A 16,245-nucleotide genomic window follows, 5' to 3' on the forward strand; every position below is an offset into this window, starting at 1 on the left:
TATCAATGTAAAACCTCAGACGAGGGGTAGGGGACTCAAAAACTCACATTCTTTTAGGATGAATCCCCAAACATGTCGCCCCAATTTTAAATGAAATTAAATTTTGAAATAAACATCCTAAAAGATTGTGAGTTTTTTGAGTCCCCTACCCCTCGTCAGAGATTTTAATTTGTTATTTCAAATACAACACTATGTATTTTTTAAAATAAGTCGAAGCAGATTTAAATGCTCTTTCAAGCTATATTATGGTTTCCTATACTTAACTGGCTCAGATTTTGAATAAAAAGCGATTTTTCAATAAAATGGTAATTAAGATGGCTAGTTACAGTTAGTAGCTATTTTCAAAATCGACATTAGTTTATGGACTTTATTTAAATTTATAACAGTTTACTTTTATTTAATTTACCTACAATAGTTTAATAAGTATTTATTATTTTCAAGAAATAAATGAAGTACTTCTTTCATTTATATTAGGATGACTTGTAGATTGTAGATATATTGGATTTTTATTGAAAATTATTTCTTGGGATTATGGTCCGTATATTGGATTTTTTATAAAAGCACCAATTAAGACAAATTCATTTTCTTCACCTCCAACGACAGGTTTCTGCCTAATAGGGTTTTCATATACCACACTATCAGCTCTGCGAAATAGGAACAGTAGTTTCACTTTTCAAAGGAACGCTTGATACGAAAATTCCTTTTTGGATACCTTTGAACATAAACCCTTCAGGTCAACAAGCAATTCGTCGTTAATTTCACAAACTGACGTATCTCAAAAAATGCCTGTTTTGAGATACAACCACAAACTCAAACCTAAAATGTGATACTCTTTCATCTCATGAAGTGTCGTATCTCTGCGTCCTATACTTTTCCGGCAAGTAAATAATTTAGCAAATGTTTATTTACTTTAACCGATATCCAAAAGTTAACAAAACCTTTAAACCTCCATTCTGGAAAACTATGAAATATGAGATACGACACTTTGTAAAATTAACGACGAATTGTCCTCACAAAATAAAATCACTAGTAACTAGTAACATATCCATTGCTTCCGCCAGCAGATACTGCTTCATTTTTCTTTATAAAATAATAAATTCTTACTTATTAACCTTATTGTAGGTAAATTAAATAAAAATAACCTGTTATAAATTTTTACACATCAGTCACCAACATATTCCGCAAAAAAAGTCGTTCGCTTCAGATCAAAAGGATTTTTTTTCAAACGTCTCAAAAGTATTAATTTTTGTCATTTTAACGCCGAGACATAAAAGTAAAGCACTGTTACGCCTAAGTACAAAAGTACAAAAATATATTATTAAACTGATATTAAGTGTCAAATTCAACGAGTGTACAAATTGTTGCTCGATTACTGTTTACATTATTTGCAATGTTTGAAATTGATTAAAAAATAATTATTGTAATGTTTAAAAAAATAGTATGTTCTATTCGGAGTAAAAATGTACTTTTTATGCCTCCCTGTAACGTCGGAATAGCTTTACCATGGTCTTTCAAAGGTACAGCATCGTCAAAAATAGTATAATTTTTACTCCTAATTAAACAATACCGCACTATTGTTCGAAAATAGTCTTAAGTCGAGAATGAAATTAGTATGTATTATCTAATGTCAAAGTGTAAAGTACTTACTGCAGATCAAAATGTCGGTAGGAATTTGGAAACATACAGCCGTTTCAAAAACAATATAAAACAACATATTTTCTGACAACGATTGTAGATTCTCGGGAATGAAGATATAGTCTCTATATAAGAAGAACCTAGTCCTGAATTAGACTTTGCGCATGATATGTATTCGGACAGCGAATTTTTGTCACATAAATTTTAATTATATTATATTATGCTATTTATACGGTATTTATAGTCCCATTTCGATAATAAAAAACCTTTTTATTATCTTCCTCTATGGTATTTACCCAACGCCCATCACTGATTATAATGGGTATCGAGTATCGTCGATAAACGTTCGAGTCATCGCTTAAATATTTTCGCCAACTCTATGACCGATAGGGTATAAGGTCGAGTATAGGGTAGTATACATAAACAAACTTTAGATTCTTATGTATATGCTGCGTATGTTTTATACCAGGTATGTTTATACCACTATCTACTATACCTTTCCTTTATAAAATCTAAGTTTAGAACCCAACCCCGCGAGTAGCGTGGGAATCTGCTAAGCCACCGACGACGTACCGGATTTTGCGAAAACGCTCCTCTTGAGCGCTGGGCGTACTATGAAGTACCGTAAGATCCGGTCTGCCGATAAGACCCCACCAACCGAAGTCAACCATCCGACGACAGCTTTTGACGGTCCTGATTAATTTCATTTCTGACAATGAAGACCAGTGTTGCTAATCAGCGGATAAGTACGATTTGCGGATATAATTCGGATCTTGAAAATATCAGATATTATTCGGTCAAATTATCGCAAACTATACAGGGTGTATCCTAAATAAATTCAAATATTTTATCTGGTAATAGGTATATTTCGGTCCCATAAATACGCCCATAATAGCTATTTATGTAACTAGTACCTAAAATGATGTTTTTTAGGACGAATCATTACTGTTTGCGGACGAGGCGTTAGCCGAGTCCGAAATAGTAGATGAGTCCTAAAAAACATAATTTAGGTACGTGTTACATACACTATTTTTTGTCATACGCTTTTTACAGTTTTTTAGAACGCATATTTGCAAATTTTCCATATTTGAAATTATAATGTTTGAAAAAGTTATTTATAAATTCATATCTTAGTAACGAGTTTGTTTATTTCATCGCATTTTGACATGTCATTCGAAATTTGTCACAAAATCACACAAATTCATCAACAATTTTAAAATGTTCCAAAATCCCGAACATATTGCTAATAAGGCCAAAGAAATCGTGTTGGATTTACTTCCTGTGAAGTCTCGTGCCATTTACCAGAAAGAATATGATGTTTTTTAATGAATGGAAAGACAAAAATGGCGTATTCGTTGTAAATGAAGATGTATTGCTAAATTATTTCCACGAAAAAGTAAGTACCTAGGTACCTATTTAAAGAGGCTTTTAAATTAAAATATTCTTAAATTACAGTCACAAACATTCAAACCATCGTCAATTTGGTCGAAATATTCCATGCTGAGAGCAGTGTTAAGTGTTAAAGAAGATATTTATATTGACAAATTTCCAAAACTTATTGCTTTTTTGAAGAGGAATTCGGTTGGTTACGAGCCTAAAAAGTCTAAGGTTTTGTCCATAAAAGAGATCGGTGATTTTTTGGCCACGGCTAGTGATGAAACTTATTTACTTACTAAGGTAAGTTTGCGATAATGATTTTTAAAATATATAGATGGTTTCTTATTCCATTGTATTTGATTTTTTAGGTAGCTCTTGTCATTGGCCTTTGTGGAGCATGTAGAAGAGAAGAATTGTACTCTCTACGAGTGCAAGACATCATAGAAAAAGACAACAGCTGCCTTTTAGTTACCCTTGCGGATACAAAAACTAATATCAAAAGAGTGTTTCCGGTGGTGAACGAAGGGAACGTTGTCAATCCAGTTGAGTTGTATAGAAAATATGCTTGTCTTAGGCCAAAAAATGTACCACATGATTATGTCTTCATCTCTTATCGTAAAGGAAAATGCACCGTGCAACGAGTCGGCATTCATTCATTTGGGAAGATGCCATCGATTGTAGCAGCATTTTTAAAGTTGTCGAACCCAAACGAATATACAGGTCATTGTTTCCGACGTAGTTCTGCTACTCTTGCTGCAGATGCAGATGTGGATTTTACATCGCTGAAACGCCTAGGAGGTTGGAGGTAAAAATTTTAATATTTTCCGATCTTGTTCTAAACAACAATAATTATTTAGGTCGTCCACAGTGGCCGAAGGTTACATAGAAGAATCTATTGAGAAAAAGAAGAAAGTTTGCAAACTGCTAATGGGGGAAAAGAAAATCGCGACCACTTCCACGGATGTATTACCAAGTACATCATCGTTCGCATTTACTCCACCTCATCAGAAAGTAAATTTACCTGCCAATGGAGGAGTCGTTTCGATTGCAGATGCAAGTTTTCAAAATGCACAAAATTGTTCATTTCATTTTTATTTTTCCAAATAACTTAGCTTTTGATATTGTTAGTATTTAATAATTTAAAAATCAAATACAATGGAATAAGAAACCATCTATATATTTTAAAAATCATTATCGCAAACTTACCTTAGTAAGTAAATAAGTTTCATCACTAGCCGTGGCCAAAAAATCACCGATCTCTTTTATGGACAAAACCTTAGACTTTTTAGGCTCGTAACCAACCGAATTCCTCTCTCAAAAAAGCAATAAGTTTTGGAAATTTGTCAATATAAATATCTTCTTTAACACTTAACACTGCTCTCAGCATGGAATATTTCGACCAAATTGACGATGGTTTGAATGTTTGTGACTGTAATTTAAGAATATTTTAATTTAAAAGCCTCTTTTAAATAGGTACCTAGGTACTTACTTTAAACAAATAACTTAGCTTTTGATATTGTTAGTATTTAATAATTTAATTATAAATATATGTATAATTTTATGTGATTTTGTGACAAATTTCGAATAAAATAAAACAACCAAATAACGAATTTCGGACATTTTAGTCCATAAAGGTTACATGACGACCTTTACGGCCTAAATAAAAAGAAATATTTTACGGACTGGTAATGAGTCCGTAAAATAGCTGTTTTAAATACGTATGACAAAAAGATTTTTTGTAAAAAAATATTTTTATTCAATTTTTGTGGTATTATATTTGTTCGGGAAATTAAAAAAAATGTTCCTCAGCCTTGCAATGTTGCCGTTACTCACATTCTGTATATTTGTGCATATACCGGGTGCGTCTCAAAAGTGGCTCACCACTATAACTTTTTATTTTTTCAGATAAAAAACGAGATTTGGTATGTTAGTATATATGACATAAAAGAGGATTGATTGAGGTATACAATTGTTTTCTGTCACTTCCTGTTTCACCGAAAATAACTACATGATTGATTTTTAAATGACCTCTCGGTATTTTTTACTTGATAGAAAATGGACTCGCTACGAGCTGAACTCAGAGAATTCTGGAAATATTTTCAGCAATTTTTCAATGGAAAACAGAATAGATCTCGTATTCCTGGCACTCTTAGAAACAGTGATAATACTCCTCTTGACAATCCCACTGACATTTTGCCAATTTTTTCCAAGGTGCTTATATTGTTTCAAGCCCTAGCAATGTCTCGGATGAATGTGGTAATAGTATTTCTTTGGACCCATTTGACACCGAAGATGTGCTGAAGGCCTTAAAGTTCACTAAAAATGGCTGGCCCAGATAAAATACCTTCCTTTCTTATAAGGGATTGCGCTTTTGTTCTGGCTGAACCATTAACTAGACTTTTTAACCTTTCTATCTCAACACAAACATTTCCTAGTGTTTGGAAGCAAGCCAAGATTTGTCCAATTTTTAAAACGGGCAACAGAGATATCATTGAGAATTATCGTCCGGTCTCAATTCTATCCAACATTGCAAAGGCCTTCGAGAGGTGTATACATAATAAACTATTTTTCAAAATTAAAAATTTGATAACACCATCTCAACATGGCTTTTTTCCAGGGCGATCAACTGTGACAAAGTTAACATGCTTTCTTGAATATACATATAACTCTATCGATGAAGGTTATCAGGTTGATGCTGTTTACACAGACTTCTCGAAGGCCTTTGATAAGATGAACCATGGGATTATGGCAGAGAAATTGTCACAAATGGGATTTGATAATAAATTAATAAAGTTCTTTTCCTCATATGTACATCAACGCAAGCAATATGTTGAATATAATGGTCACAGATCGTGTCCCTTTATAGCAACTAGCGGTGCACAGCAGGGTAGCTGTTTGGCACCACTGATATTTTCAAATACATAAACGATATAGTGACCCAATTAAAGAGCTGTTCGCTTTTATTTGCAGATGATCTGAAGATTTTTAGTGTCGTCCGGTGTAAGGATGATTGCATCCGTCTGCAGGCCGATCTTGATATTATCTCTAATTGGTGCGTGGAAAATCGACTTGCTTTAAACACCTCTAAATGTAAAAAAGTGTCCTATTCTCTGAAACGTATTGAACTTGACCACCCCTATACCATAAATAGCGCAATCCTGGAAAATTGTGAGCATGTTAAGGACTTAGCTGTTTACTTGGATAAGAAACTGACTTTTAACATACATATTGATGAAGTATTCCGTGGCGCTCTTAAATCTTTAGGATTTCTCCTGAGATCCACAGAGGGTTTCAATAGTCCATTATGTCTAACGGCATTATACATGAGCCTTGTGAAATCAAAAATCAATTATGCCTCTCAAATTTGGTCACCAATTCACCAGGACCATATCCGGAGATTAGAAAATGTTCAGCGTAAATTCCTAAAATATCTCTCGTTCAAACTGGATGGTGTTTTCCCAGAGCGTGGTTATAACTACTTACAGCTGTTGCAAAGGTTTGATCTTTTATCTATTGATTTGTTATATTTTGCATTGTACTTTTATTGTTGACATGTGGTTCATAACGACAATTTGACTCGAAATACCAAAATGTGAACGGTCATGCGGACTGCGCTTCGCTATTAGCTCGGCTGAACTTTCAGCTCCGCTCGTCCGTACTAGAAATCAAAACACGTTCTACCTGTCAAACGTCAGTACTTGTTTAGCCGGTAAAGCACCCCTCTACCGGGCCTGTACTGATTTCAATGATGTTGAGAGCCTGGCATCTGTTGATATATTTGGCGACTCAGCGTCATCATCAGGAATGTTTTGGTCCGGCAAATGAAGAACTTAGCATTTTTTGATGATTTTTTTATTGTAGTTCGTTAGAATTAGAGTTTTACTTTCACTTTTAAATCTATACTAGGTGTTTTTTTAAGATTACATATAGAAGACTTAAATCTTTTGCATTATTGTACTTTTATTGTTGACATGTGGTTCATAACGACAATTTGACTCGAAATACCAAATGTGGTCTTAAATTACTTGTAAAAAATTCTTTTTCCAATCAAATGCTAATGAGCCACTCTCAATGAAGCTTAGGTAATTACCTACAAAAAAAATGATTCTTATTAGTTTTTACCTAGGATTAGTAGTTTTCGAGATATTCCGCCTCGAAAATTCCTCAATTTTCTCTCAAAGTCTTAACGTTCCGAAGATAGATTTCATCAGCGTATCATTGATTGGTAGGAAAAATTGTTTAATAACTCGGCTAAAACTTAATATTTTTTGATGATTTATTTAAAAGGTAGATTTTTTCTAAAAATATGTATATAAGAATCTGACTTAAGCCTTTTATAAAAAGACACATTTTTTTAATGACCAGTTTTTTTTAAAGACTTAAATCTTTTCCGAGACTTAAATTTCGGAAAAAAGATTTATATCACGAATCATTTTCAAAAAGACTTAAATTTTAAGTCTTAAGTCAACTTTCGAAAAATGACTTAAAATCAAATTACCTACTTAAAATGATTTAAATCAAAAAAAGACTTAAGTTTTCTGATGTGAGCTTGTATCTTAAGATGTTTATTTTCTTCTCGATAATAGTTTGGAGAATTACAACAATGCTTTTGTGGCACTTAGAAAATTATTTACTTCAAGTCATATGTATAAACTGAAGTTATTAAAATTAATTAAAGTATTATAAAAAATGGATGTTTATGATTTATTATATGTAAATAGATGTAACATTTGTTACCACCAAAACATAATTATGTTACCTTATAATACCTATCTCTAAATAAAATTTATTTTTTGGAGATAGACATTTTTCTATGAATTATTTCTTATAAAATGCTCCAAAAAGTCATCTTCTAAATGTTTTAGTTTACTAAGGAAATACCAAATATAAACGAAATGCGTAACTTAAGAAAATTCTGGCCAAATTATATCAATTGCCTGTCCAACTATCCCTTCAGTGGCCATTCGAAAACGATTATAAGCTCCTATTAAGTTATTAATTTCTGTATAAACAGAATTATCTAAGCTACTCTTTAATCCTTGACATTCCTTGGCAACAATTCCACGGTCGGTTTCGGAATATATTTGATTTATACCATAAACTATATCATTATAAACGTGTTTGATTCCTTTGAAAATTTTGTTATATTTTTCAAATAAAATATCATCATCGCGGTTTTTTTCCGCATCTTCTATGATATTGGAAATTCTATTTTGACACAAGCGATACGTTTCCAATGTAACTGTTAATTTCTTCTTATGGTTAGTACTCGTTTCATGTGCTTCTACTTCTAAAATTCCATCTTGGTTAAGAAAGAAATTTGTTTGAAATTCTACATCACCAGCTTTTCCTTTGGGCAAATTATTTATGGTAAATTCACCCAAAAGGTTATTGAAGGCACAATTTTTTCTTTCGCCTTCAAAAATTTTAAATGCTATATTTTTTTGGTTATTTACTGCTGTGGCTAATTTCAGGCATCCTTTTGCTGGTAATGGGGTATTTTTCATAATTGCGATTTTCATTAAACCACGTGATAGTTTAACTCCTACAGATAAAGGCGTTACCTCAGCAACGTTATACCTTTCCAATTCTACACATTTATTTTTTATGAACGAAGCTTGGATCGCAGCACCCAAAGCAACAGCTTCATCCGGATTCAAGTCGGTTTTTATTTTTCTAGAGTCAAAAAATGCTCGGAGTTCTTCGCGAATCCTCGGCATTCTTGTCATTCCTCCGATAAGGAGGACGTTACCTATATTATGATTTGACAGTCCCACATCGGCGAGACATTTCTGTACCAAGTCTAAACCTCTTCTAGTTATCGAATGTGTTAGCTCGTTATATTCGTGTCGTGTTAGTGATATGTTAAAGACATTATCACTCATATTTATTATACAATCTAAAGCCAGAGAACACTTTGTTTTGTCGGATAGTTTCTCTTTGAGAACAGAACATTTTTCTTTTAACGTCCTTATGAGTCTCGGGGTGATAACAGTTTCATTAAATTCTTCAATTAATTTCGTTTTAAAATAATCTACTAACAAGTTATCGTAGTCTCTACCGCCTAAGAACGTATCTCCTTCCACGTTCAACACTTCAAATTTTTCTTTACTGACATTTACTATGGATACATCCGTCGTTCCACCTCCCATATCAAATACCACAATCTTCCTTTCGACATCCCACTTATTATGCGTGTAATGGATGGCTCCAGCAACCGGTTCACTGACCAGCTTCAGTACTTTCAGTCCAGCCAATTCTGCTGCTGCTTTGGTTGCTGCTCGTTGCGCATTGCTGAACTGAGCCGGAACGGATATAATGGCTTCAGTTATTTTAGCTCCAAGGTACTCACTGGCTGACTCGCGAAGGTACTTCAATATTTCAGAACCAACTTGTTCCGGCGATTTGTGTACCGTCGAATCATCATGTCTTATTTCGTATTCTGCTTTATCATCTTCACCTGAAACTATTTTGAATTGGTAGTCGCTTCGGGTTTTCAGTTCTTGAACGTAGGCGTCATCAAATTTTCGACCAATAATCCGTTTAGCGTCTGAAATTGAAAAAATTGCATATTAATATAGATATTTTATGAAAAGAATTAATTAATTAGACAATTTATGTCTGAGTTATTTTTCATGCTGTTGTAGAATGTAGAATGAGTGGGAGAGGAGTTAATCACCGCGACTTTAAAGATCTATTGTGTCCCCCTGTCTTGAGTTATAACTTATCATATAGTCTATAATTCATCATACACAGGGATTTGTATGACATCTACATCCTACGAGAGTATACACCCTTCCAAAGTTTTTGGGGGTTTGGCCCTCCATGCTCTTTACAGTCGAGGGACTTGTCTCGGATTCAGGTACCCGTGAGGTGGAGGCTCGAGGATCTGTCTCCATTTTCTCCATTTCTTTAACTTGGTGTCTCCTTAGACCTGATACCGATGTTGTCCCGAATCTATAATAGAGGACATATATCTTTCTCTATTGCCTCCGGAGGGCAAAAGAAAGATTACGGTGGCAAGGATTAGTCGATCCACTTCTACAGAGCCCCGCATGTGGAAGTAAGGGAGACGAGAATACAACGGGTTGTTCCGTGGTGCCCCAAGGTTGGAACCACTAGAGGCTAGTTATCTATTTAGCCACGCATACCTTTGACCTGGTCCCGCCATCGTAGGATTTATATTTTTGGTGAGATGTTTCCCCTTGGTTCGACCGGCTAAGCCAAGACGTCTTCCCCTTCCCCACGCCCTCTACCGGTGATAAATGACCACGATACTACAGCAAGGCAAGCGCGCATATACAAGGGGGGGGGGGTAATGAGGGTAATTATCCCTCCCAGGAAGAAATTTATAAATAAGTTGAAATATGGCATAAAATAAAATGGCCACAAAAGAAGTTAATAAAACCAAGCAAAATATACGAAATTCAGACCAATCCAAGAGTGTTTTGTCAATATCACAATATCTTTCAGGGCAAAATCAATGTAAACCTAGTTATTTCTTATTCTATGCCTAGTACTTTACTTAAACACTGCCACTATCTCTCCTAGATTAGGAGCTTTCCCACCAATGACAAGGTCTCGCATGTCCTAGAGGAAGTTTTATGCAGTTAACTACTGGTGTCAAATGTGGATGAGTCTCGATTTTCCTTGGTAAATAAGTTTAAAATCTATTACGAAATCTCCCCACGAGATGGCACATGTTTTTTGAAACAACCTGTATAAAGCTTTAAAATACATCAAAATTTTAAAGTGCCCGTTTTCGTCCCGGTGTACAACAATATTTTTAATTTTTATTAATGTTAAATTATTAATTGTGTATACTTTTTAAACTATTCTTGAAAATTTCCTCAAATTTTTGGATTCTCTAGGTAATCTTTCCATGTTCTCAAAATATCTTATACGGACTATTCCATACGGTTGAATCTACGTACCGAATATAAAGTTATTTGGACAGTTTGGTGCTAGATCTTCAGCATCAGTTCCAACAGCCACTTCCAAACTGCTGGGGTCGTAGAATACGTAGGAAGGTGTTAACCTATCTCCATTCTTGTTCGGAATTATTTCTACTCTTCTTTTTCGGTAAACAGCGACTAGCGAGCGCGATGTGCCTAAATCAATCCCAATAACTGGCACTCTGGGCATCTGATGATCAAATAAAAATATTTATTAGATCTATTTATATTACCAGCATAAAAGTGCAAAGTCTCACTTTGGTTGCAAATGAGTATTGCCAGATGTTCCGCCTAAGTTAGCGCGTCTATCAAAAATTCGCCGCGCTACAAGTGCGCGACATGCTTTAGGCGCGATTCTCACTATAACCTGTGCTATAACGCACCGCTATCGTCACGTCGAGCCGCCGGCATGCCGCCGTCCGGGCCCCCACGGTAAATATTCTTAAATTCACTTTAATCATTCACACCACCCGTAAAGTGGCAACGTCCGTCTCCCATTTACTTCATGTTTTATGTCGAGAATGCGCAGGCGCGGCTGCTCGACGTGACGGTGACGGTACGTTATAGTGAGAATCGCGCCTTATGGGGGACAGTCCCGCTTTTTGAATTGAAGTCAGGCCCGTTTTTAAGTAAATTTTCCGGCATTTCCCGGTTTTTCACTATCTACCTATAAAATTAATTTTTTAACTATTTATAATACGCAAAACTCAGATGCAAAAGAAAACGCAACGGAAAAAAATGTCGTCAAATTTAAAGTTTTAAGTCCTATTTTTATGAATATTTTAGCAAACTGTATACAGGGTATTCCAGTTCAAACGAAACAAGGCAATTTAGGTGTGGAAAGGACAAAACGGTGAAACACGTCAACTTTATTTTCGAAGAGGAAATAAAATGCCACTATTTTTGAAGCCCTTAGTTCAAACCCCATGCGGGGGTGACATCCAGCCTTAAAATCTTAAATGTAATGCGGGGTCGAGTAGCACATCATTTCAAAGGTTTTAAAGCCTCTTTTCAGCGCCGTCTCATTTTTGGAGTTTTTGTTATATTTGGTGGAATCGGGTTGAAAAATAAACTTTTTCATAAATTGATGATGATTTGATATTTGATTAATTATACAGGAATCGAAATGGGGTCTAAAATAAAAAAATAGATTAAATCAACAAGATTTTGCTTAATGAATAATACACAAAAAGTAGTACCCTGCTTTGAAACAATCGTGGCGATTTACTGTTCCGTAGATGAAAAATGTACACTCATCCTACTAGTTGATCAGAAACAAAAATGTAAACAAGTTTTTGGTAGGTAAAAAATTGTTTTTATTAATATCTTATCCTGTTTTGAGGCAGTACTGCTAAATATTTTTCATCTTGTCATTCAGTTTGGAAGTATTCTTAATATTTTGTACGGCTTACTGTTCTTAGTGTTATCGTAAGAGTATATAGTATTATTGTGAATTGACGTGATGGTTTATTCTACTGCAGATAACTTTGAGATAATTGAAACTTTCTTTAGTCAAGACGGATGTGGCAATAGAACGGCACAGTTATTTAATGACCGACATCTAGATAAACATGTCAATAGTATGTCATAAGTACGTGTTGGAATTAGTAGCTAAATTTAGAGAAACTGGAAGTGTTTACAAAGAAGCGAGAAGTTTCACCTGGTGATGCAAAGGCCAACGACGCTCTAGGCGATGCAAATAATAGTTCTGGGACAAAACCATGCCGAACCAAGAATGAGTGTTAGACAATTGACAACAGCCACAGCAATAAGTAAGAGTAGTGTTCACAAGATACTAAAGTTCCACAAATTCCAGCCTTACAAACTACATCTGGTCCAAAAATTGAACGAAGATGATTACGACCGACAATTACAATTCCGTGAAGAACTAAGTGAAATACTCATTGCTACTCCACGTCTTCTTTTCAACATGTGCTTTTAGGAGGAATGTACAGTGTGTCCCATTTTGGTTGAAATCATAGGGTATCTCCGTTATTAGTGAAGATAGAAGGGTGCGGTTTGCACAAACCTGTCCCACTTTTTCGTTAAACGGAAGATGCTGCAAACAAAATTTTCATAGCCCTCTTCATTTCTGAGCTACAGGGTCTTTTCAAAAATTTTGCAATTTGGGACACCCCCTGTATCTCTGTTATTGTTAAAGGTATCGAGAAGGCGAAAACTGCTTATTGTAGAACTTTTTACGTAGAATACAGTGGCGTAGTCTGTTTTTCTACCAAAAAAATATTTTTGAAAATATGAACTAAAGTTATGTTTTTTCAAATGGAACACCCTGTATATTTATAAATCATATGATCTGTCTTGCTACGACCTTCTCAAAAATATATATCCCTCTATATTTATTATCAATTTACTGCAATATTTAAAAGTTTTCATTAAAAGATCATATTTATTAGTAGGCCATGATTGATAATAAAAGAAACTAAAGAATTATTAAAAGTATACTGCTATCTGTCTCTTGTTTTATTTTGGGAGCCGCTAATAAATTCTTTATATATTAGGGAAACTTAACTCTCTACCGCTATTTGTAAATCTTGGAATACGTGTATACATAAGAATAATCTATCGTATCGGAAATTTTAGGTATTTCTTTAGCTAATTTACGTGAAATATGCTTTCAGCAAGATGGGGAACATTCCCCCTCATAACTATGGAAATATTAGAATACTGTTAAATTATTATTTTTCAAATCAATGAATTGGAACCAATGAACGCATATTGATAACCTCCTCGATTCCCGGATTTCGCCGTTCTCAATTTCTGCTTTTGGGAATTTTTGAAATACGAAATATATCGTAGGCACTACAACAAAGTCGAACACCTGAAAAATGCTTTAATAATTCAAGATTTAGATATCTAAATGGAAATATGTATCTGAATATTTAGGAAAATGTCACAAATCCCAGCATTATACAAATAATTGAGAATGAAGATCACTATGACGAAAGTCAACTTGTGTTTCAACAAGATGGAGCTCCTCCACACTATGCTGTACTTGTGCGGCAGTATCTTGATGAAACATTTCCCGGTCGGTGGATTGGAACAAGGGGACCCTTTCTTGAATGGCCAGCTAGGTCACCGGATTTGTCTCCGCTGGATTTCTTTTTATGGGGACATTTCAAAACAGAAGTATTCGCCACGCAACCGGAGACAGTAGAAGTATTACGTCAAAGAATTGTACACGAGTGCGCGGTTAAACCAAACCAAACCAAACCAAACACCCGAAATATTATAACACGCCCGAGAACGCTTTGAGCAGAATCTGTATTCGTCCATGAAAGCACGATGGGGGTGCTCAATTTGAACATTTAATCAAGTAATTGTTTCAAAGCAGGGTACTACTTTTTGTGTATTATTCCTTAAACAAAATCTTGTTGATTTAAACTAAATTTCTTATTTTAGACCCTGTTTCGATTCCTGTACAATTAATCAAATATCAAAGCATTTTCAGCCCGATTCCACCAAATGTGACAAAAACTCCAAAAATGAGACGGCGCTGAAAAGAGGCTTGTAATAACTTTTCAAATGATGTGCTACTCGACCCGAAGGGTGGATGTCATCCCCCCGTGGGGTTTGAATTAGGGGCTCACAAATTGTCGCATCTTATTTTCACTTCGTTGACTTATTTCACCGTTTTGTCCTTTTCACACCAGAAATGCTTTTAAATTGCCTTGTTTCGTTTGAACTGGGACACCCTGTATAAATATATCTACAGGGTGGCGCACCTCCTTTGCCTCGGTTGATTATTCGAAAGCGGAAAGATGTAGAAACAAAATATTTTATGGGTATATGTGGGAATAGTAAAAGTAATGTACATAATTTAAAATTATTTCCAAATATACAGGGTGTGTCAGAACTAAGATCCATACCAAAGTTATATTTTTTCTTATGTAATACCCGGTATTTTATTTCATTTTTGGATTCTTGGATATAAAATAAGGCATTTATTATAAGGATTGAATATGTTTAAAAGCTTTGGTTTTTGAGATATTTAAAGATATTTAAATGCATGCTATAATAAAAAGCTCGTAAAAAAGTTTGTCAACACCTTGTACATTACTTTTCAGAATTAATTCTTGTGTTGACATTCAAGCCAGAGAAATCAACTTTACTAAAAAAAATGATTGCTTCTTTAAACGTATACAGGGGTATCAAAAATCGCTGGTGTATCTTAAATATTTATTTTACATAAAAACTTTGTTATTTCAAATACAATACTATGTATTTTTTTGAACTAACGGAGATTTTTCGAACTTATTACAATATTTATCCCAAAGTTATACGATAAGTAGTTTCTGAGCTACAGCCGGCATCCATTCTTAGTTGGCCACCCGGTACAGCGTTGTTTTTACACCCATGTTAAATATTTATACTTTTTTTCATATTATTTATTTTAAAAGTTTATAGAACTATCACTTTTTTATTAAGAAATGTCTCATTAATTTAAAATTTACCGTAAGGTATAATATATCTCTTAATTACTAAATAAAATATAATAAAGGATTTACTCACCTTTTATTAGTGTACAACTGATACGCTTGATTATATGGACAAAACTGACACTATTATTATATCGAATATAAACATTAAATATTAATTTTGGCGATAATTTTTATCGATAATCCTATATCTAATCGAATGCAATTTCAGTTGAATGCATATTTTCAGTAAGACGATAAATAGTAGGGGAGCCCAAACGGGGATTTTGGGATTTACTCAAATACGGTAGGACATAAGAGAAGAAACCTTGCACCCTGCTTAGTACCTCCGCCATACATGAATACAGGGAAGTCGATTCGAATAGTAGGCAAATTGAGTTAATTTTATTCAGAACATGCAGAAAAGTGTGCATTTAAATAATATAATAATTTAGGCGTGACATAAGCAGAGCTGCAACAAGTCACTTTTAAAAAGACTTAAGTCTTTAGTCCTAAGTCAATTTCAAAATAAAGTTCAAATGACTTAAGTTTTAAGTCTTTGATTTAAGTCATTTTCTTTCAAGTCAAGTCATTTTTGTAAAGACTTAAGACTTAAAACTCAAGTCTTTTTTTACTTAAATCATGATAATCTGCAAGTTAAGTCAGTAAAATGGCTTAAATCAATATAATTTCCTTCAAGTCAAGAGAACCAGAATTCAATTTAAATATCTATTTTTTAATTGTTAATATTAATTTATTGCAGATATAGATTAAAATTGTACAGATTGTTCCATTTTTGTCTATTTTACAGGGTTTCTCGTTTATGAGCAGCGGTAAAAATA

General features: G+C 34.1%; 1 protein-coding gene across 1 annotated transcript; it reads right to left on the bottom strand.

The window, feature by feature from the left end:
- Positions 1-7,619: 7,619 nt before the first annotated feature.
- Positions 7,620-15,547, bottom strand: LOC115889023 (heat shock 70 kDa protein-like). Its single transcript, XM_030908927.1, has 3 exons — positions 15,498-15,547; positions 10,947-11,157; positions 7,620-9,562 (listed from the first exon to the last, which is right to left on the bottom strand). Exons 2-3 carry the CDS (start codon positions 11,155-11,157, stop codon positions 7,917-7,919), a joined length of 1,857 nt encoding a protein of 618 aa, XP_030764787.1. The 5' UTR covers positions 15,498-15,547; the 3' UTR covers positions 7,620-7,916.
- Positions 15,548-16,245: the final 698 nt, after the last annotated feature.

Source organism: Sitophilus oryzae, unplaced genomic scaffold (genome assembly GCF_002938485.1).
Source record: "Sitophilus oryzae breed Bouriz unplaced genomic scaffold, Soryzae_2.0 scaffold_810_pilon_pilon, whole genome shotgun sequence".
NCBI lineage: Eukaryota > Metazoa > Arthropoda > Insecta > Coleoptera > Curculionidae > Sitophilus > Sitophilus oryzae.